Source organism: Ceratina calcarata, unplaced genomic scaffold (assembly GCF_001652005.2).
Source record: "Ceratina calcarata isolate Rehan_Ccalc_2016 unplaced genomic scaffold, ASM165200v1 scaffold39.2, whole genome shotgun sequence".
Taxonomy (NCBI): domain Eukaryota; kingdom Metazoa; phylum Arthropoda; class Insecta; order Hymenoptera; family Apidae; genus Ceratina; species Ceratina calcarata.
Window position 1 is genome coordinate 3,653,923 of NW_017162322.1, and position 21,524 is coordinate 3,675,446.

Genomic DNA, 21,524 nt, shown 5'->3' on the forward strand with positions numbered 1-21,524 from the left:
TGAGTTAGAGATGAATATTGTATACGTATATGAATAATATAACGTGTGTCTTTTGTCGCCTGCGAGTATGCTACCAGACAATTGTTATTCCAACAGGTGCCACCACCTTGCGGAATAATTTATCTGATTCTGCGTTAGCTATTCAGTAGTGTGCAAGTGAACTTCAGTAGCGTATCGAAACGAAGACCAGGACTTTCTTATTAGAGTAATCGTTAATACGGATGAACGGAGGAACATGTTCCAGTGGTGATCACTGTCCTTTCGTATAAAGAATGTAATAACCATTGTTCGGTGCTCTACCTCCGCGGTTTCAGCGGATGGAATGAGTATGGGGCATGAAGACTTGTAAGCACAGGTCCGTATTCATTACGATCCAACGGTCTCGGAAAGCGATTGTGTGTACAGCCGTGAAGAAGAAGAAGGGGCTTTTCATGTTCAGTGAGCTCACGCACGTCGAAGAACACTCGTCGGAAACGGTGCGATCCGGAAAACCTTTCACGTCCAAAAATGGCGTTTTTCATATAGTTTAAAGTGCATTCTTGACTTGGCAACGAGCGAAGCGGTCTTTTTGAAAAAAGTCGTATGAACGAGGACCGGTGTTGAGGAACGGTTTCCCGAGATCCCGCAGTCAGGAGCTTCACAACGACGTAAATATCGGTTCTCATACTAAACATTCTTAGATACTTAATTCTGTGAGATAAATATACGGTGCAACGAGGTAAAGATTGTTAGGTGCCCGAAGATCGATCGTGGTTGCGAACGAACTAGATCTTTCTGCATTTCTTGAATAGCTTCTTTGAATTAATCTGTAGTAATCGCGCTCTTTCGAAGTACGTTCGTATTACTTCACTGATTATTATTGACAAGTATTTAAGTATTTGGTTTCGTGAAGCTTGACCGGTCTACAAATTTGAATTGATCTGAAGCGACGTCGAGGCCTGCGAAAACGCGAGTGATTAAAAGTACAGCACCATAAATGAGCAGCTATATCCTGTGCTCTATTGAAGTTTCCCACGAAAGGGGAATGTATATTTCGTATTGTCTTATGATTGATTGATATCTAACAATAAACCAAAAGATATGTGTCAAACATAATCATAGTTAATTACTGGAAACTCGTAAATGCACTGCACGTTATCGCAGTAAGTTGAACTCGACTCGTTCTTGTTTATACAATTCACACTGGCACTTCTAAACGCTTCTTCTATTATACTGTAGAACCACCCGTTGTGGTATTTGCTTCTGTTTCTTTAGCGAAAACTAAGTCTTCAACAATCGTTTTTTGCCAGAACGTGAAAACGTTGACTATACTTGTGTACAAAATTTTTACGCACTTACGTAAGCATCACCGGTTGAACAAGGTTTTGAGAGAGCAGTGATGTCATAACGTAACAGCATAAATAACGCATCGAATCAATGCCTCCAACACGTGTACCATGTTAGTAATGTAAAGCAAATAATAATTAGGCTTTCGCTATTGGAATATCAAAAATAACGTTCGCACGTTTTGTTGTTCCCCGTTTCGCCGAGGTATGCAAATTATCTGTGCAACAGAATAGCGAAGCTCGTGCAAACACTTTCACTGGAACAAATTTTTTCTAATGATCTTCTCTCGAGCGGTATGCTAACTGTTTCCTACATTCAAATAATTCTAAGTAGATCTTGCACGTGAGAAGTGAGCAGATTGTTTTAAGGTAATCAATTTTGCTATTACCCATTACTTATATTCTCCCATCATTAATTGCGCTCTTTGATCTATAATTCACTTTCGTAAAATGAACCCGATTGAGTGTTCCTGTGTACGTATCAGCAGATATCTTTGAGGACGATTTTTAATTAATAGGAAAAATGGAATCATCCGAGCAATTGCGACCAGAGGAATTGGTAGGTCTGATGGCCCGGTCTGCCGAGGGCACGGCCGCGAAGGGAATGCCCATCAAAGGACACGAGGATCTGTGGGTGGAGATTCAAGCGAACACATTTCGAAATTGGGTGAACGAGCATTTAAAGCACGCCGTCGATGTTGCGAACGGTCCCGTGATCGATCTCGTCGAAGATTTTCGGGACGGTACACGATTATGCGCTCTCGTCGAGGTGCTCACCAAACGACGTCTGCCCCGATGGAATCCCAGGCCTGCGAATCAGCATCATCATTTGGAAAATGTTTCAACGGCTCTTCAGGCCATCGAAGCTGACGGCGTAAAACTCGTCAACATCGGTGAGTACGATCTTTAATTATATCAATTACTCACATACGAAACATGTTCGAACGGTCAATTACATCACTGTTATAGCAATGGAGCGACGACTAAATTAATAAAATAGTAGATACTTTAGGTTCCTTTGCGGCTGACGATAAAATATGCATAGATCGTGTTTGGCTTGCATTAGTATGACTCACGTTGCGATAAACGTAATATGTAGTTAAATGTAGATCAACGTTGAAAACGCACTTCATACTTGTAAAATATACGTTCCTACGTTCCACTTATTTTTTTAATTAATTCCAATAGATCATCTACAGTTGTGACATTATTGCTTGCAAATCATACTTCGAGGTCATTGCCTTTCTTGTATTCTATCAGCGCCTACGAGACCGTAGCGTAGAGCGTAGCGCTATTATAATTACACAGCCGTGTGTCTAACAGCTAATTTAATTTCTAATACTACTGATGAGAGCAATGCGCGTTTTTAATACATTAACCAGCTTTTATAATTCTTTCAACGAGGCGAATGAACGCTGGTTATTAAAATAACGTTATATTAAGCGTGTCTCTTGCAGGTAACGTGGATATCGTCAATGGAAACTTGAAATTGATCCTTGGTCTGATATGGTCACTCATTGTGAGATACCAAATAGGCAAGTCTAAGTTCCCTCCAAGGAAACTTATGCTCGCATGGCTCAAGGTCAGTACGCGTAATCGCCTAAGTCACCTCCTCCTAACAGTGACTGATGACCAGACAATTAAAGAGAGACATCTCCTTTATTTACTTGATACAGGCCGTTTTGCCGGAGTGTAGAGTGAATAACTTCACCACTGACTGGAATTCCGGCGTTTACCTAAGCGCGTTACTCGATTACTGCCAGCCAGGTCTGTTCCCTCACTGGCGACGGCTCAATCCCAACGATAGGTACGGCTTCATCCCGGCGAAAGGGAAATTTAAATGTTTCCTATGTCGAAAGTGAATAATTGCACTTTTTATTTATAGCGTGTACAATTGTCGAAAAGCTATGGAGATCTCCAAACGTGAATTCGACATACCTATAGTGTTGGAACCTGAATACCTTGCGTCACCATATTTGGACGAACTATCGGGAATGACCTACTTATCGTACTTCATGAAGGAAGGCTCACCGGGTTTTCACTCGACGTTACGATGGGTTAACTCGCAATTACCTCATCATCCAGTACAAAACTTTACGGTAAATTAATATCCGCTGGCGTGAGATTATGCTACGAGCGTTCGCCTAATTAGAAATCGTTATTCCCGTAGACCGATTGGAATGACGGGAGAGTTTTATGCAGTATCGTCAGGAATTTGGGCGGACCTGCCCCGGCTTACGAGAAGATCGACACGGACTCTTCAGCGTGGGAGCATAATATCCAAATGGGTAAATATCAATAAATATGATTTCTCGTATTCGATGCCTCGTTCATTTATATTTGTTAAAAGGTATCGACGGGGCTAAGAAACTGGGCGTAGAGCCTCTCCTGAAGGCGAGAGACATGGCAGATCAAAATGTGGAACATCTGGGCGTAATGGCATACGCGGCGCACTTTCAATGGGTGAAGCCTCGCCCTCAAGCGAGCAAACAGATTGCTGTACACATCGACAGCACTTCCGCTAGAGTGCAACAGCCGGTTAGTTGGTTGATTGTTACTTGTCCCTCTCATTGTACGCGTCCGTTCATCTTAAGACATTGAAATTATTATTTCCAGGCGCATTTCAGATTAGAAATTCTTACCAAAGAAGTAAATACCAGGGAAGTACGTGGCGAGGTCGTAAGTCCGAGCGGACGAGTAGAGTGTAGGCTGACGTGGAACGGTCTTCACGGAAAGGGAACGTTCGTACCTACGGAAGTTGGAATGCATAAGGTAATTCCTCGTCCATTTACCTATTTCGTTACTCTTCGAAGTTTAATGGATAAATCGATACACGAAGTCCGTTATTATTTACGTTACAGTTAAAGGTATATAACGACGGAGAGTTAGTAGACGGATGTCCCTATTATTTCAGAGTTTTACCTCCTTTAACCAAAATTAAATCACCTGGTATGGATCCGTGTGCTATTGGATCTGTCGTCGAAGTTCTAGTCAACAGTTACGGTAAGAATCACGCTTAGAAAGTTAGATGGAAGAATGTGAACAAGAGGAATGCAGATTTATGAAATAATTTTAGGAACTAGTCATGATGGCATTGATGTAACTGCACGGTCTCCAACTGGGAGATCTCTGCCGTGTCCAGTCAAGGAAAACGATGGAGTGCACACCGCGACCTTTCAACCCGACGAAACGGGAGAGTGGACAATTGCGATAACGCACAAAGGAAATCACATACAAGGCGGACCGTTCACGTGCTTCGTATTTGATCCAAACGGGATAAAGGTGCATAAGATTTTGTCGTACCATATTTTATTAAATTGTTCTTCGATCGATATTAAGAAATGTTTACAGCTGTTGGACACGGAAGGTGCTCTACCCGGGGAGTCGTTCTCATTCATCGTCGATGCAGCCGGAACCGGAGGTCTTGGCGATGTAATAATAGACTTAGTGCACGATAAGCAATCCATACCCTTCCGAATGGAAGACTTCGGAAATATGCAATACCGAATTACGTTTCTTCCGGCTGATTCTGGAAAGTATAGAGTTTACGTGTATTTTAATGGTTCCGATGTTCGCGGCTCCCCATTTTCTATCCGAGTGGGAACGCAGAGGGGGTCGAGAAGATCGAAAGAGTCCAGCCTCGACAGATCGAAGTTATCTTCGTTAGAAAGGCGAATGAATGGACTGAACGTGTCGGGTGGAATTGAACGTTCGAGTTCCATCCAACAGAAGACCTATTCTTCCACGAATAAATTATCGAGTCCAACGCACGTGCGCGAATACTCTCCCGTGCAGCAGACTGCCTCCGCTTATAAAACGTCGAACAATTATTCGATGGAGAACTCGAGCTCGACTTATCATACGACTACTTCTTTCAATCACGCTCGATCCCCGAATCATAGTCACAGTCCTGTCTCGCGAAATCTCCATAGTCCATCGATGGTTAAAGACACGAAAGAAATTTATTCTACTACCGTTACACACAATCAATCAAGATCCCCGACCGTGCAGAGCCCTAGCTTTACGAAGGAATCGAAGGATGTTTATATATCTAACGCGACGAGCAGATCCCTTTCTCCAAACTCAAGTCCAACTGCACACGTTCCACGATATTCACCGATTATCAAGGAGTCTCGAGAAATTTATAGCTCTGGGTCGCTAAAGAGATCTCGGTCGCCGAATCGGAGCCCAATGATGTACCGTAGCGCGACTCAAAGTCCTATTAACAGGAACTTCAGTCCAAGAAGCGACAAAGACAGCGGCTACAACAGGAAAGACACCACGGACAATGGAATCGTTGACACGAGCAGCAACGTGAGGGTATCGTCGATGGTCGGCGGCTCCTCTAGACGCGATTCATGGGATGCTATAGAAAAAACCAAATCTCTGTTGTCCTACGACAGTTTAGAATCCCTTGCCAATCTAGCGAACAGCTCTGCCGCCGAGAATAAAACAAATTCGAGTTATTTCAATAACAATTATAAGAATACTCAGAGTTACGGTTCGAAGAATGTTTCGCACACTCATAACATAACGAAACTTTCAAGCTCGGAATACAGCACATCTCAAAAGTACAATGAGAATCCTAATACTCGGCCGCAAACGCATGGCATCCTTAAAAATAAGAATAATAATTATTACAAAACCGTTGATATCGCGGACGAAGCGCATGATCAATATTCCAATAACGGAATCCAGAATTCGTCGATGCAGGCCAAGAATTACGAACTCGTGAGCGGAAACGCGCTCGAAATTTTACCGATTCATAAGCCGGCTACTTTTACCGTAGATCCAACTGTAGATCCCAATAAAGTTACCGTTACCATTTCTGGTAAGTTGGTTCGTTTATTTCTAACGCTCTGAATTAAACGTAGTATTTAATATAATTAATGTACGTCGCAGGCCCTAGTGGTAAAGTAATCCCTGTACAAAAATCGACACTCCGAGGATTAACGTACACGATAGTCGCCGAAGAAGTTGGCGAACATGTCATACAAATTTTAGTAAACGGACAGCACATACAGGGTTCTCCGTTTAGGTTCGTTCACTTTATCTCAGACGTACTTTGACGCGTTTGAATCGAGGGTAAAATTGAATCATTGTTCTAGATCACAGGCATACAATGCTCGCGCTATTCAAGTTGGGAACATTCCGAATGGCATTGTTAATCAACCCGTAGAATTTGAAAGTAAGGATCCAAAATCTTATTAACTGTTATTGGAGAACATTGCAATTCACGTTGCCTGCACATGCATTTTTGCAGTTGACGGATCGAAAGCCGGATCTGGAAATCTAGAGATTCTCGTGAATGGCGGTCACGTAACTAGTTTCGTCAGGGCACTGGGTAGTCAACGATTTCTGGCATCGTTCGTACCCCACGAAGCTGTTGTACACGTCGTAGAAATGACATTCAACGGCGAAGTCGTCCCCGGTAAGTAGTTTTTCATTTTATTCTTTTTAACACGAAGCCCACGGATGCAGCGTAATAAAAAGTTACTTAATGACGATAAACCGGAGGATTATAACAATTTAATCGACACTTTCCTTTCAATCTACTTTCGCGAATCGATCTTTCTTAGTGAAAGTAAATCGCCTTTGTATAATAATATCGTACATTTAAAAATGTTGATTTACTGAAATAAAAGTGCCTCGTAAAATCGTGTCGATTATTCGGACACAGTTCAATTCTAGTCTCTCGTAAAACGTGTATTCCGATAAGAATTCGTACGAGAATTGCAATCGACCATTTACTTGGACGTTATCTTACCTTTCCAAGTACGAATGGTGCACCGTTCAAGACAAGAGGTCATTGATCAGGTCATTGACTTGCGATTTCACGCATCCACGTGATGTCCCACTGACACATATACGACGTCATCGTTTCCTTTCTTTCTTCAATTTTTTCCTTTCATTTACCAAACGAAGCACAATGGATAGCGCGGCCGCTTAACTACCAAGATCCCGTTTTTGTCATTTACTTCTACGCGAGGAATTCATTATAACAACGTGGGAAATACATTAGACATATTCCTCCCTGATACATTCTATTATCATGACTTCACGTTGCATTCTTGCAGCGATACCGTAAATTGATTCTTCTTCTTCAATTTGTTTTTTGGTACTTACGCCTTTTTTAAATAATATTTACCGGATGAAGTTATTACTATAATTAGCTAGAAGGGAATTTCATAGAAGACGTAGGTGTGGTCTCTAAAGTCTATATGCTTGCGGACGTATTTGGCTGCGAATGGAGATACCTAGTCGGTCCCTGCCTACATGGAGATAAACGTAATCTCCAAGTAACTGCACATACTGCGTAACAATTTTTGCAAATATACTTCTACGAGATTTGTCCCTGGTATTCGTTGAAGAAATCGTACAAAATCTGATACAAATGATAATGAACGTTATGTAAAACACAGCGCAGGTGCCTTATAGCGCGCGATTATAATTTCTACGTGCAAGTGATGTGCAAATTACCGTAACGCTCGATTAGAATGTATACTAAGCATGAAAATTTCGATTACCTTTAATTACGTCGCTATGAAAAAGGCACGTATTTACAAAAGGAAAACGTGCTATGCCGTAATAAGGAATGTGATTCACGTAACATTCCTGCCTTCTTAATATGGTATGTCACCGGGCATTCAGTTCAATCGATTTTAATTTACTGCCGCGATGCTGTTTCAATGAATGTTTTTTTCTCAGAGCGTATCAGACTCGGGAACATCTCACGAAATCGATGAGTGAATTATTTATTCCGAGGCGTGGAGTAGGAAAATTTTTTGAAAATTTTGGAAGATTCCCCTTCCTATTAAACCCGTTATGTGAAGGAATGCAAGCGATTCATGAGCCATAGTATCTTCAATGTAACTTTCGTCGTTAAGAATGTAGCGCAAAGCAATCTAGAATGAAAAAAGAATCTCAATGATATCACTGGCACAGGATGACGGAAGAGCATTCGAAAATTACTTGTTAATTCCCCTCTGTTCTTAATCAATTTCATCTCTGTTAATCCAGGCGCGATCGCAATGCGAGTTCCATAGTATGTAAACATTCATTCCGGTATTCACCGAATAAAAATCGGATTACCATAAATCCAGTTCGTGAAAGATCGCGCTTTTTTACGTTTGGATGAGTAGACTTCCTAAATTCGAATGAACTATCATTAAAGCATTCAGAGTGACACCTTTTTCTTTGACCCGAGTTTCATGAAAGTAATTTCGTTTCATGTACAGTGATTTCTATTTGCGGCCGACCTTAAAGTATCGAAATACGCAGATCAGGTATCCCGTGAACGTGTGGATCGTAGCCGGTCGAAGAAGCAAGAAGAGAACGGGAGAACATAGTCGTATCACGTTCTTTCGAAGCCCTACTTCGGTCTGCGTTGCACAGCGATTTTCCGAACAGGATAATGTTTTTTTCTCGCGAGGAATGATTAAATACGAAGAGCAGGAATCGGTGGAATTCGATTGAATCAGGTGACGGGTGGGGGGGAACGTGAAAGAAAATTGTTGAGCGCGTGCCGAGTGAAACACGGCCCTGGTTTTGGGCCTGAACAGGAACTCGGTAGTAGTAGTGGCCAGTGGCAGCAACAGCTACGCTCGTCCCGTCACTCGACTCGTTTGACTCTGTCGTGAATCGCGATCTGCTGACGTTACTCCATCAAGAGACTGAACCTACATATACTATAATCCTACGATCTTCTCGATCGTTCGATTCGTTCCTCGTGCGGTTTTTAAATTGTACCGAAGATGGATATTCGAGGAACTCAGCCGCGACAAGTGTTTCGTAGAAATCATACGACCGTACTCGAATTAGTGCGCGTACGACTGTGAAAACACTCGTTATCTGTTTCTACTTATGGCCGAGATCGAAGCGAATTCCATAATGGAGCCTTATTGATCAATATATATTCGATTCGTGTCTTCCCACTCCCCGTTATTGAGTACAACTTATTTGCATCCCATTTATAACTTTTATACATTTTTTCTCTTAAGGTCTTTAGCGTTTTTCCAGGTTTCTTATTTTGATAATAAACCTAATAGAAGAGGTAATTCGTTTTTCCATGCCTCGCGTCACCAATCTTTATCTAATTGAATTTATTCTTATATATCTTCCCGCGGTAGTTATGAAAGTCATCTTATTCTACGGTTTGCGCGTGTTCTTATATACTACTTGCGAAGGTTAGAGAGTCTGATTGGAGTCGCGTTGCACTTCCGGAAACTTGAAATTTAATTCACGTTCGAAACAACGAGTCAATTCTTTTCTCATTTTAAACGAAACCAACCAATCCCCGATTGTTCAAATATTGTTAAACTATAATACACCGTTGTACATGAAATCGTTTTAAACCATTTCGTTCCTATTTCAAGTTATAATTATTGAAAAATTAACAGGGTCACCCTGGCATGTGGGCATCATGCCGGCCCCAAAGATGTCAGTAATCGGGGACTCGATGAGATTAGTGCCCGCTGGTAGTTCGGCAATTTTCGAACTGTCTGCCCTTGGATTTAACAGCAATGAAATCGATGTCCAAATCATAAGTGAGTGTCCGTAATTTATATGTTATGGACTAAGGACTTTTTTTTATAAAATATGTACTTTCAGCACCTTCTAAGAGGCATATACCAGCGAGGATCGATGAAGAGCCAGGGAGGCCAGGGGAGTTCCGCGTTGAATTCACTCCGATAGAGGTGGGCAGTCATCTCGTCGAAGTAACCATCGCGGGACAAAAGCTACCGGCAGGACCGTTGGTGGCCAAGGTGTACAACAGCAGTTTAATCCAAGTCACTGACATACCCAGTGCTGTAGTGGGACATGCCTGCCAGTTCAGAGGTAAAAGAAAGCAAAAAACCAATAAGAATCGCCGAGGCTGGAACTTTTGTAACTTTGTAGTCGATGCCAGTGCTGCTGGAGAAGGACAACTTGAAATATCTATTAACGAAGGAGAAGTGCCTAATCACGTTCAAGTAGTAGGAGGAGGCCGGTGCCTGGTGTCTTTTACACCGGAGATCGCTAAGCCACATTACATCGATATCAAATTCAATGGGGAGGCAGTGAAAGGATGTCCCTTCATTTGTAACGTCTCCGACACCAGTCGAGTGACATTAAGTTTAAATCACTTGGAACTGATTCCAGTGGACCAGCCTGCCACTTTTCATATGAGAGTCGACGGTAGTGGAAGTGCAGAACTCGCTGTCTCTGTGCGAGGTGATCAAGGAGATTACATAAATTCGTGTTATGTAATAGTGAAGAAGTTTCGTGTTGCTAAATCCACATCTTTTTCTAGGGCCGAATAGCGAATTGCCTGTGAAAGTAACTGGAGATATAAAAAGCGGTTTTACCGCGGAATTTATCCCGAGAGACGTCGGCGTTCACTCTGTCAGCGTCGAGTACAACGGTCATCCCGTGAACGGAACACCGTTTCTGGCTAAAGCGTTCAACGCGGACAAAGTGTTGATCGGTCCAGTGGCTAGATCTAGCGTCGGCCAGCCAACACACTTCACCGGTGTGTAAAACCGGAATGATAACTGATAACTCATTATTTTCTACGGTTTATTTTCAATCGTTTTATGTTTGATAGTTGATGCGAGTCAAGCTGGCGAGGGAAATTTAGAAATCACGATATCGGCTCACAATCAGAATATACCTACTCAGGTCACTCCACAAGGAAATGCACGTTTCTCGGTTAGCTTCGTACCGTTCGAAGCGTGCGAACACATAATCAATATAGCGTTCAATAAACGGACAGTGCCAGGCTGCCCGATCGTGACTCGGGTAGGTGGTGATAGCCATGTAACAGTGAGCGGGCAGGCATTGAGCAGTGCTGGATTAGGACGACAAAGTTTTCTTACCGTCAGCAATGTTGCCGGTAGCTTAGAAGATTTAGAAGTTAATGTTGAAGGTACATTCATTTTTCTCTCCCGTTACTCTACGTTAACAGGTGTATAACGCATGTGTATCTTTCGATCAAATACTGCACAAGTGTCACAGCAATCCCACGCTCTACGTTCAATATTCCTTCGTTATTATATCTTATTTCGACGAGATTTTTGCAACAGACGCACATCGGTCTCACTGACCACCGGAAACATGTCTAAGCACCGTTTATGTTATATTTATTATTTAATAACTGTGTCTGATAAATATTGTCAATTAATTTACGGTGTGAAATTGCACGACGTTCTATCTCTGTGTTTACCTGTCTTGTTAATCTCTGGCTTGAGAGCAATTCTCTCTTTGTTACAGGTCGGCCAGCTTTCAGACTACGACATTACTAGACTTTTCAAACAAAACTAATCTCTCTTTTATCTTAGTAATGGACTTATCCAATAATTGGTGGTGGGTCTTCTAACTTGATGTCTTTTTACAAATTGTTCTACCGTAGGAATATACTTTGCGCTCTATCACTGATTATCACATTCAAGTATAATGTATCGATCCTACTTTGATATGCAGCTGTTCAAGTGGTGACTAACGTATGATTTTAGTTTCTATTGCTAAATCGAAATGAGATGTATACTACATGCGTGATAGCCATCCCCATGGTGCTATGTATCATTAATTTTAATCTTTAATTGTTCTAGCGTACAGTTTTTAAATTCTTTAATCAGAGATTCCGTGTACATAAACAATTACCATGTATAACGAAATGATGCAGAGGTCTTAATACATTCCGCTTCAGATTACGTATCATTGCAGAATAACAAATAGTCATATTAACAATCATTCAATCAGAAATTATCAGATGATGCAAGCGAACTAATACTTTATCAGATTTGTATTTAAATATTCCTAATAGTTTTTTCATTGTACATACTTGCATCGCTTCCGTCAATTAGAAGTAGCTTATTAGCTTTAACATTGAATGAGAACTTGATAAGCTCGCGTAAGATCCCAGTCGTTCGGTGTGTCCCCGTGATCCCACCCCAGTAGTTGGCTGACTAAATTGTATTAAACAACTAACCGGCGGACTTGATAGGACCCAACGGACAGGCCGTACCAGCTCAAGTCACAGACAACAAAGATACAACGTGCACCGTGGCGTTTACGCCGCGAGTAGTTGGGGAACATAGAATTTCAGTAAGCCATCGGAATGTTCCCGTAATCGGTAGCCCGTTCAGCTGCAAAGTGTACGACGTGACCGCCATCAAAGTGAAGGCTGCTAAACACGGGGTCATTGGAATACCCGTAACTTTCTTAGGTACTACGATCAAAGTATTTAAAATATACTGTCTAAGGAGAATCATCGTTCATCGGTTTCTCGTTGTCAGTCGAAACCAGCCAGGCAGGCGCGGGGAATTTGCACGTGACGGTGAACGGTGGTCGCGTGCCTACGTCTGCTCAAGCTCAAGGCCCGCACACGTACGCGATATCGTTCACACCGCGGGAGGCAATTGCGCATACGGTGGACTTGAGGTTTAACGGGGAAGATGTGCCTGGTAGTCCCTTTACGTGTCAGGTATGTATTTCTATTATACTACTTTTTATTAGGAACGATTTTCGAAAGTTGCGAATTACTAGGTGAGCGATACAGCTAAAGTGGTGATAACGGAAGGACTGGAGAAAGTGTCCGTGAACCGTCTGACGACATTCACGATAGAGGCAGATCCGTCCTTAGGGACTCCGACCGTAGAAGTTCTCTCCCCGACAAGAGTGAGTTTGCCGGTTCATGTTAAACCGAGTGGACAAGGGTCTTACACCGCAGGATTCACACCAAAAGACGTTGGTACGTAAAGACCAACAAGAAGAAACAACAGGCGATGATTAAAAATATGAGCATAGTTTTTACGATTATATAATTTCGTAGGTGATCACAGTGTTGAGGTAAAGATAAATGGATCACACGTCGAAGGTAGTCCGTTCTTGGTGAAAGCTTATAACGCCGACAAAGTAAAAGTGACAGATATAAATAGCGGTGTCGTCGGCAAACCAGTCTTTTTTAGCAGTAAGTAACACGTAATAATTGTCTTTAATTCTCGACGTACATGTATCCTATTTTTAGTCAATGCTAGTCAAGCGGGTGCTGGTAATCTCGAGATTATTGTAACCGTGAATGGGAAAAACGTGCCGTATTATGTACAGAGTGAAGGGAATGCGAAGTTTCGAGTTAATTTCAAACCGCAAGAAGCTGCTGTGCATAGTCTCAGCGTTCGTTTCAACGGAGAACCCGTTCCTGGTACAGATACACGTACACCGAAGGTGTAACGAAATATCTACGAGAATTGCAACTTCTCGATCTAACGTTTCAGGTTCACCGTTCACCTGTAAGATAGTTGGCGCAGGTCAAGCCGTGGTCACGGGTCACAGTTTAAAAATGGGAGCCGTCAAGCAGTTGATGTCTTTCGTTGTGGACCCGCAGGGTCCGTCGACGAACTGCGACGTGATCGTAACACCGCCGTCAAATATATCTCTTCCCATTACGATAGAACCAATAGACGGAAAATACAACATCAGCTTTGTATCTACCGAAGTGGGTAGACATAATATCAGTGTACTAGTCGACGGTGAACACGTGAAAGGCTCTCCATTTGCTTGCAACATATACGATGTTACAAAGGTAACTTCATTTATATGTATACATTAAACTGGTCTCTATTTTTGATCTATTTGAGCTATTTGATTATAAATCGTTATCATATAAAAATGGATGTAGGTTCATGTGTCGGGCCTTACGGAAGCTTTCTTAGGTCAAGCTACGACGTTTACCGTCGATGCCGCAGAAGCTGGCGAGGGTACATTGGAGTTAGTAGTTAGCACGGAGAACAATACAGTTAAAGCCGAAGTTGTTGCTTGCGCACGGGGATTATACGATGTAACGTTCGTCCCCCAAACTACCAGTACTCATTATGTTAATATTAGTTTTAATGACGACAACGTACCAGGTAAGTACTCTCATATTGTTTCTCATCTTGTGGCCTTCTCATTGGATACTATAATTATTTCCGATAGGGAGTCCGTTCAAGTGTCCAGTTGTCAGTACAATGTTAGACGGGCCGTCCATGATTCGCGTAGGGAACACGGCGTATATGGACTTGGAAATGCCAGGCTTGGAAGGACCTGTATCTGCCGAGATCACAGGTCCCGATGGGATCATCATCCCTTGTACATTGACCAAGTTATCGCCTAATCTGTATCGAGTAGAGATTCGAACGCGACAAGTTGGAACTTACAGTGTGACGTTCAGCGATGGTCATAAGATAATCAGTTCTCAAACGCTTCAAGCTTTCGATCCTGGGAAAGTAACGATTAAAGAAATATCGGATGTAGTTTGTCATCGACCAGGATCCATTACAGTGATCGCGTCTAAGGATGCCGGACCTGGGAAGCTGACTTCGAACGTGCGCGCAGCTGGATCCGATGTCGACAGCGTTGTCAGAGAGGGGGAGAACGGGCACTACGAAATCATATTTCATCCCACGCGAGCAGCTCCTCATAAAGTTCACATCAAATATAACGAAGTTCATATATCAGGTACACATTCGATAATTCCTCGTAACTTCAACTTGCTCAACGTATTTTTTGTATCGTTTCCTTTCAGGAAGTCCTCTGGACGTGACTGTTCGTAGTCCCACAGGTGGGAGAGAAGTAACAGCGACTGGATTAGGGCTGTACCAATCGTGCGTTGGCAAGGTAACTTCGTTCACCATCGAAACTTTAGGTCGGCCTGGGAAGGAATTCGACGTTGTGATCAGCGGGCCGCAAGGTAACGCGGTTCCAGTTCGATGTTATCAGCATCGGGATGGAAACTTGCTCGCTGAGTTTACAACGAATACTGTCGGTACGTATGATTTATAATGAGTGATCCTTTCTAGTGTGTAATACCATTATATACATATTTATTAATGAGAATATTCGATCGCATTAGGGACTTATAAGATCGATGTCTTACAAGGCACGAAACCAGTGTTGGGTTCACCTTTTTTCTGCCAAGCTTTTGACGTTTCTAAAGTGAAAGTACAAGAACTGGGTCCGATGACAGTATCCGTCCACGATCACATCGCCTTTAAAGGTATTTTTAAACGAACATTATTTTCTTTCGTCGAATCGTAATAATCGTTAATTGTTTTTAGTAATAAAGGCGGATGCTGGAATAGCCGATTTAGACGTAGTAGCAACGAGTCCGTTGGGCCAAGAACTTCCGTTACAAGTCACGCCGCTTAACGACGGTGCTGAAATGGTGGAATTTTCTCCTAGCGTGCCTGGCACATATATGATCAACATCACGTATGGTAAGATTGATATGAATACACATTGCGTTCATAAATTCTTGCGTATATCTGTTTTTCTTCAGGCGGATATCCTATACCCGGTAGTCCACTGATGTGTGCAGTTGACGCAACTGGCCAAGCTCGCGCGAAGGGAGAAGGCTTGTTAAACGGTCATGTAGATAAAACAGCACATTTCATCGTTACTGGTACGAGAAGCCCTCCGGCAGTGCAGGTGCAGTATACTCTAGTATTCGATGTGGGTGTAAATCGAATTGCAATTCAGTTGAGTCTTCCCACAGGTGGATGGTCCAGACAGTGTTTCAAAAGCGATTATCGAAGCTGGGGCTAATCCAGGAACTTGGAACGTTTCTTATGTGCCAACAGAAGTCGGAGTGTTCGACATCAGAGTCGTCTCCGCTGGTCAACAGCTTCCGGGATCTCCGTGGCATCCGAAAATTATAGACACGCGGAATCTTCGCGTGATCGGGGGTTGGTCGGCCGTTTGTGACGACCACGGCCGATTGAAGATACATCCTTCGAATAAAATCAGTTTCGATACTGCCGAAGCAGGACCTGGCGAACTCTCCGGGAAAATAGGAGATCACAAACTGTCCTTTGAAATGACTTCGAATAATAGACTGAAACTTATCCCGCCCCAATTGAACGGCGGAGAATATCGTTTAGAAATCTTTTTCAATGGAATACCATTCCCAGGTGCTCCGAAGCTGGCGGTTATTCAGGACTCAGAGGTAATTGATATATGTATACAAGTTTAAATTTATATTACGGTATCAGCAGATCAAGTTTATTTTTTATATCTAGGCACCTGTTCAAGACACGAGCCGTGTCTTGCTCAGAGGAAGAGGATTAACGTCAGCTAAATGCGGAGAAGAAGTTAGTTTCACGATAGATGGTTCTCAAGCTGGCGCGGGAACGCCGAAGGTTCAACTGTTCTCACCGACCAGCGAACTGAACGTAAATTTGCAACATTTGGGGGACAGTGTCTATCGAGCAAGTTATATTCCGTTAACACCCGATCCTCTGTTAATGACGGTGTCTTGGAACGGAAGGCAGTTGAAAGGGTGTCCTTTGCAAATAAGCGTAACGAGCGTGGCCGACGCGTCGCGAGTTATTTGTTCCGGAGATGGACTGAAGCACGGTATAGTGGGACAAGAAATACGAAGTTTCATCGACACAAGACGAGCGGGTCCTGGTACGCGAATTATGTATATACTCGTTTTCAAGTTGACCGATCATTAAATGTCTTTAAATATTTAGGTGAATTGACGGCACATTGTGTCGGCCCTCACAAAGTAGCGTACTGTGAATTGTACGATCACGGTGATGCGACTTTCACGTTAAACGTGAAGCCTCAGGAGGCTGGGCGACATGCATTAACGATTAAATACGCTGGAGAACACGTCCCAGGCTCTCCGTTCACGTTACGCGTGTCCGGAGCTCCGGATGCATCGAAGGTTCGCGTTTATGGACCGGGAATCGAACACGGGGTCTTGGCGACGTTTCAGTCGCGGTTCATTTGCGATACTCGCGGTGCCGGGGCTGGCCAGTTAACGGTGAGAGTACGCGGGCCCAAGGGAGCGTTTAGGGTCGAAATGCAAAGAGAAACTCAGAAGGATCGCATAATACTTTGTCGGTACGATCCAACGGAGCCAGGCGATTACAGAGTCGAAATTCGTTGGGCAGGCGTTCATGTACCTGGTTCTCCATTCCCTGTTAAAATCGTCGACACGCAAGATGAACTGCTGATGTTAACGCAGGTAAACTGACAACAATAAGATGTACACATCCTGTGTTCCTTAAAAAACATACATTTATTTCTCTGGCTTTAGAGTGGGGACAATTATTCAACGGGACATCACACCATCGCTTCGTGGCGTGGATCACAAGCTATATTATAAGATCATCGAATATAAAGATTGTTGCTATTTTTTATGGGCTAATATATTTTCATAATATATAACGACATTATAACTTATCTAAAATGTTTCCAATAAAACAAATATTTTGACAAATTCAGCCTGGTCTCTCCTTTGTACACACATTCCTACGCGTAGGAATACTTCATAAAAGAAATTAAATAACAGTTGTCTTACTCACGGAGCACTACATCTTACGAACGTTAAGACTTCTTTTTCTTTTCTAATTTACTGAGTTCCCTGAACACGTGCTTCTTCAACTCTTTCTGTCGTTTAAGTTTTCGCGCTTCCACGGCTTTAATCTCAGCTCGATGCGCTCGTATTCTTTGTTTGGTAGCTATCTTCAGTTGTTTCTGCTTGTACGCGTAATTTGTTTTGATCATCTTTATCAACTTGGCTACATTCGCTTCCTCCGGTTCTCTTATCACAGCCACTCTATTCTGCTTGTGCTTGCCAGCCGGTATTAATTTCGGCTTGTCTTTATACGGTAGTTCCTTCTGCAAACTTCGAGGTATAGACAAAGGTCTGAACACTTTCGGCTCTCTTTCAACAGGCGTGTACATAGAATCTTTGTTAGCCGGCATATGTATGTTCTTCTCTCTCTTCAACTGGCCGGTCGTTTTCATCCCTTGCCAGAGATTCTTCTCTTCGGGCGGTAATAAGAGCGACGTGACTGGATTATAAAATTTCGGTACATCGACTTTGTACCAAGTTCGACAGAAGACGATGTCGCTCAAGAGAATCTTATCTTCGAACGTTGCTCGGAAAGATCCTTCTGGTTTCGATACGGCTTTCTTTATTTGTCCGCGTATGCCGGAGACTGTTTTTATCTTGGCACCTTCGAACTTTGCTACTTCCAACGCCGAATTGAACATATCTTTAATGAAGGCGGTCTTTTTGTAAATCTTCAGCGGCACGCCGGTGAGTTTCAGCTTCTTCATTACTTGAGTGCTCTTATCCATCTCTACGATGGAACCCGTCGCCGCTATCCGAAATCCAGGTGTCCTCGTTGCAACGTCTTGAACTGCTAAAACTCCTGTACCTTGCGGCGTGATAGGGCCCCAGAAGTGAGTCATGCAGGCGACGTGCTCGGGTGTGTACTTCAACATCCTATTTCTGAGATTGTCCTCTAGTTTGGCAAAAATTGGCAGCGTCTGAAATCGGCGCCAGCCAACGGAAAGTATCAGCGGGTCTCTGCTCTTCAGAATCTTTGGGTACCATCGATGCTTTTTTATTCGGGTCTGTACGTATCCAATGTTCTCTTCGCCGTGCAAAAGACCACCGATGATCAGGGGATACGTGGGATCCAAGTGAGTGATAAGTTCGCACGGCACAGTTTCAATTTCAACGCGAACGTACATCCCAGGTCGATAACCCTCTAATTGTACTCTGACATCGTCAAGCAGACCTTCGAATTCAGACTTATTAAGATTTGCTTGTTTTTCAACTTCCAGTTTTAACTCGTCGTAATACGTTTTAGTTTCACCGTTGTCGTACTCCAAATTAAACTGTTCTTTTAACTTTTGTTTCTTCTCAAGCAACTTCTTCTTCTCCTCTATTTCATCGGATATAGACTCTTTTAACGCTTCATGCTTCTCCCCAGTTTCCAGATCTTCGAAGTCCCCGTACAATTCCTCCTCGTCCAAATCGTCCATTTTCAAGAGTTCCTCTGCATCTTCCGAGTCTTTCCATTTACCGGTTACGAAACGATTCATCACGAGTACTTTACTCTCCTCCATTAACCAATCCCGCTGACTTTCAGGGAAGTAGATAGACTCTTCTTGATTCTGTAGTTCTCGCTCTTGTATCCTTTGTTTCTGCTGTTCTTGAACCACGCGGAAAATACCACCGATTTCTTCGTTTTCATCGGCCTTCTCATCCTCTTCCTTCTCTTGCACACGATTTCTATCGAACACTCCGTAAACGAGCTTCATGATATTCGTTTTATTAGTTCTTTGCCGATTTTCGTATGCCTTCTTAGCTTTCGCAGCTAAATTCGTCTTCCACTTTAGCTCATCTGCGATTCCTTCTTTATCCTCGTCTTCATCTTCATCATTGTCTTCCTCCTCCTCAGAGGCGGACATAGATTCTGCTTCCAGCTCGTCCATTTCTAATCCAGCTCGTGAATCGTCGTCACTAAGCTCATCAAAACTTTCGTCGTCCATGTCCATCTCCTCTACTTTACTCGATCTTGAATTCAATTGATTTAGCGCTTCGGTAATCTTATTCTTTATCAAGACATCCGATTCTTTGCTCAGGGAATGATAAACATTTGAAATACTATTTGCTTCAACATTCAGTGAGTCTTTCGTAAGAGGTGTGTCATTACTTTCGGAGTCAGAATTTCTTTTTTTCTTAACGTTTCCTAATTCATTTTTTCTTTTTCTCTTAACACCTTTCTTACTATCAACATCCTTAACTTTAATTTCTTCATCCGACTCGATATCATTGTCGATGGAGTCGTCATTATTTTCTTCTGGCTCATCTTCGTCGTTGTCCGTTGCTTCATTTTCGCTATCCTCCATATTAGAAGACCTGGTTAGTTCGGAATCGGAGAATAAAACCTTTCTTCTAATCCTCCCATTATCGATCACAGCTTCTTCCATGTACCGATCTACATTTTCACCAACATCTTGCGACTTTATTGGAGCAGCATCACTAAACAACTGTAACTCGCTATGTTGTAACTTTTGATCCAATGTCTCTTGCGTGTCCATTAGAGCACCGACCAAACCAGTTTCCTCTTCTTTGTGCGAGTGGCTGCCACCAAGTTCAACGTAAACCGCGTCTTTATCGTAGACTATGCCGCCTACGCCAGAGAAAGGTGCATATATCAGTCGTTCCTTTTCTAACAAAGCCCGTTTCTTCAATTCCTCCGGCAGTGGGCACGGATCTGGTAGGAAGCTGATGTCTTTCATTTTCAGGTCTCCACAGCCCGGAATATGTATGGACGTTTCTTTGTTCAAGGGGATACCTCTCACGTACCTATAAACAAGATTAATTAATTTTTGGAACATGTAACAAAGTAGTCTTATTAAATTTATGTATACCCATATAAACTGATTGTCCTATCAACTTTAGAATTTTGCCTAATCAATTCTGGGGGTGTTAAATCTTCCACTCTGTCGACGAGAATGTATGGATGCATAGTGCGCCAAGTCAAAGGTCGGAACTTCATGACAGATATGAATCTAGATAGATTTTTCACTTCTGTACGTAAGTATTCCCCATGGACTAATCCAGATAGATAGAACAATTTGGCGCCGGCATAGACTTCTGTCCAGAACCTCTGCTTCAACGTTTTCTTAGTCCGCTTCAACTGTTTAGCATTCTTTATTAAGTCCAGGTGAGTTAGAACGCCCATGATCCTAGGCATACCGTGGACTTGGCAAATGTTCAGGAATTCGAATATCTCCATTTCAAAGCCAAAGGATGCGTCGATCAGAAGCAGAACTAAGTCTGCTACTTTGGCAATATCTATCATACTGTTTATGTCGTTGTTACATTCCAGGAATGTAATTCTCCGTTTTTTCCCAGCGACGATGGTAACAGGACCGAGTATATTGGTAAGCGGCTGTTTTACAAAGCTCTTGATCAGACATTGGATCAACAAAGATTTGCCTACTTTCGGAGGGCCGACAATCGCGACCAGAACCGGCGGAGGTTCCAAGGGTGTCCTGTCGACCAGTGGTATATGCTGCTTCTTTGTTTCTATATCTTGCTTACGTCTAAATCGCCTCTCAGCTTTGATCGCGGAATGAAACGTGAAAGCTTTCGGGTTTTTCTGTTTATCAGTGAGCTCTTGAACGTGGCCATCCTTTTTGGCCTTCTTCTTCTCTGCTTTACGTCCAGCATTTCGTTCTCTGTGACTCTTATGAGCAACACCATTCTCCGATGCGTTCATTTTTTATAAACTTTACGAATTGTACTTATATTTTACGTTTGATGAAATGTGTCGCGAACAGCACGTGCTTTCAACCACAGACAGACGAGTGCAAACGAGGTTAGGTTAGATGTTTTATATAGCTCAATGGCAGTACAGCTAGTAA

At 42.7% G+C, this 21,524-nt stretch overlaps 2 protein-coding genes across 6 annotated transcripts; one reads left to right on the forward strand and one right to left on the reverse strand.

Annotated features, from left to right (window-relative positions):
• Nucleotides 1-72: 72 nt before the first annotated feature.
• On the forward strand, nt 73-17,534 carry jbug (filamin-type immunoglobulin domains fbug). 5 transcript variants are annotated; one of them, XM_018026668.2, is made up of 35 exons: nt 155-647; nt 1,844-2,218; nt 2,783-2,907; nt 3,002-3,132; nt 3,211-3,424; nt 3,496-3,613; nt 3,676-3,863; nt 3,942-4,097; nt 4,187-4,328; nt 4,402-4,607; nt 4,677-6,156; nt 6,228-6,363; nt 6,434-6,513; nt 6,589-6,756; nt 9,725-9,871; nt 9,936-10,163; nt 10,224-10,538; nt 10,618-10,836; nt 10,912-11,232; nt 12,310-12,531; nt 12,602-12,789; nt 12,852-13,056; nt 13,138-13,275; nt 13,333-13,506; nt 13,580-13,887; nt 13,984-14,212; nt 14,280-14,801; nt 14,869-15,108; nt 15,196-15,339; nt 15,401-15,559; nt 15,622-15,770; nt 15,838-16,287; nt 16,361-16,751; nt 16,817-17,316; nt 17,389-17,534. In XM_018026668.2, exons 2-35 carry the CDS (start codon nt 1,849-1,851, stop codon nt 17,455-17,457), a joined length of 8,832 nt encoding a protein of 2,943 aa, XP_017882157.1. In that variant the 5' UTR covers nt 155-647; nt 1,844-1,848; the 3' UTR covers nt 17,458-17,534. The 5 variants fall into 5 exon arrangements, 3 of the variants coding, with proteins under 3 accessions (XP_026670450.1, XP_017882157.1, XP_026670449.1); XM_026814648.1 differs by lacking the exons at nt 155-647; nt 1,844-2,218; nt 2,783-2,907; ... (9 more) ...; nt 6,434-6,513; nt 6,589-6,756 and adding an exon at nt 8,922-9,378; XR_003389361.1 differs by lacking the exons at nt 12,602-12,789; nt 12,852-13,056; nt 13,138-13,275; ... (10 more) ...; nt 16,817-17,316; nt 17,389-17,534 and adding an exon at nt 11,577-11,669 and having other exon boundaries at nt 73-647; nt 11,787-12,400.
• Nucleotides 17,483-21,516, reverse strand: LOC108626158 (ribosome biogenesis protein BMS1 homolog). Its single transcript, XM_018026669.2, has 2 exons — nt 20,526-21,516; nt 17,483-20,460 (listed from the first exon to the last, which is right to left on the reverse strand). Exons 1-2 carry the CDS (start codon nt 21,377-21,379, stop codon nt 17,679-17,681), a joined length of 3,636 nt encoding a protein of 1,211 aa, XP_017882158.1. The 5' UTR covers nt 21,380-21,516; the 3' UTR covers nt 17,483-17,678.
• Between the last annotated feature and the right edge of the window lie 8 nt (nt 21,517-21,524).

Bases quoted from the DNA above. Each gene is read 5' to 3' on its own strand.
- LOC108626158 (XM_018026669.2), bottom strand. From the start codon at position 21,379: ATGAACGCATCGGAGAATGGTGTTGCTCATAAGAGTCACAGAGAACGA. The intron at 20,461-20,525 runs GTATACATAAAT...TCTTGTTTATAG, and splicing joins AGGACAATCAGTTTATATGG to GTACGTGAGAGGTATCCCCT.
- jbug (XM_018026668.2), top strand. From the start codon at position 1,849: ATGGAATCATCCGAGCAATTGCGACCAGAGGAATTGGTAGGTCTGATG. The intron at 4,329-4,401 runs GTAAGAATCACG...AAATAATTTTAG, and splicing joins AGTTCTAGTCAACAGTTACG to GAACTAGTCATGATGGCATT. The intron at 12,532-12,601 runs GTACTACGATCA...TCTCGTTGTCAG, and splicing joins AATACCCGTAACTTTCTTAG to TCGAAACCAGCCAGGCAGGC.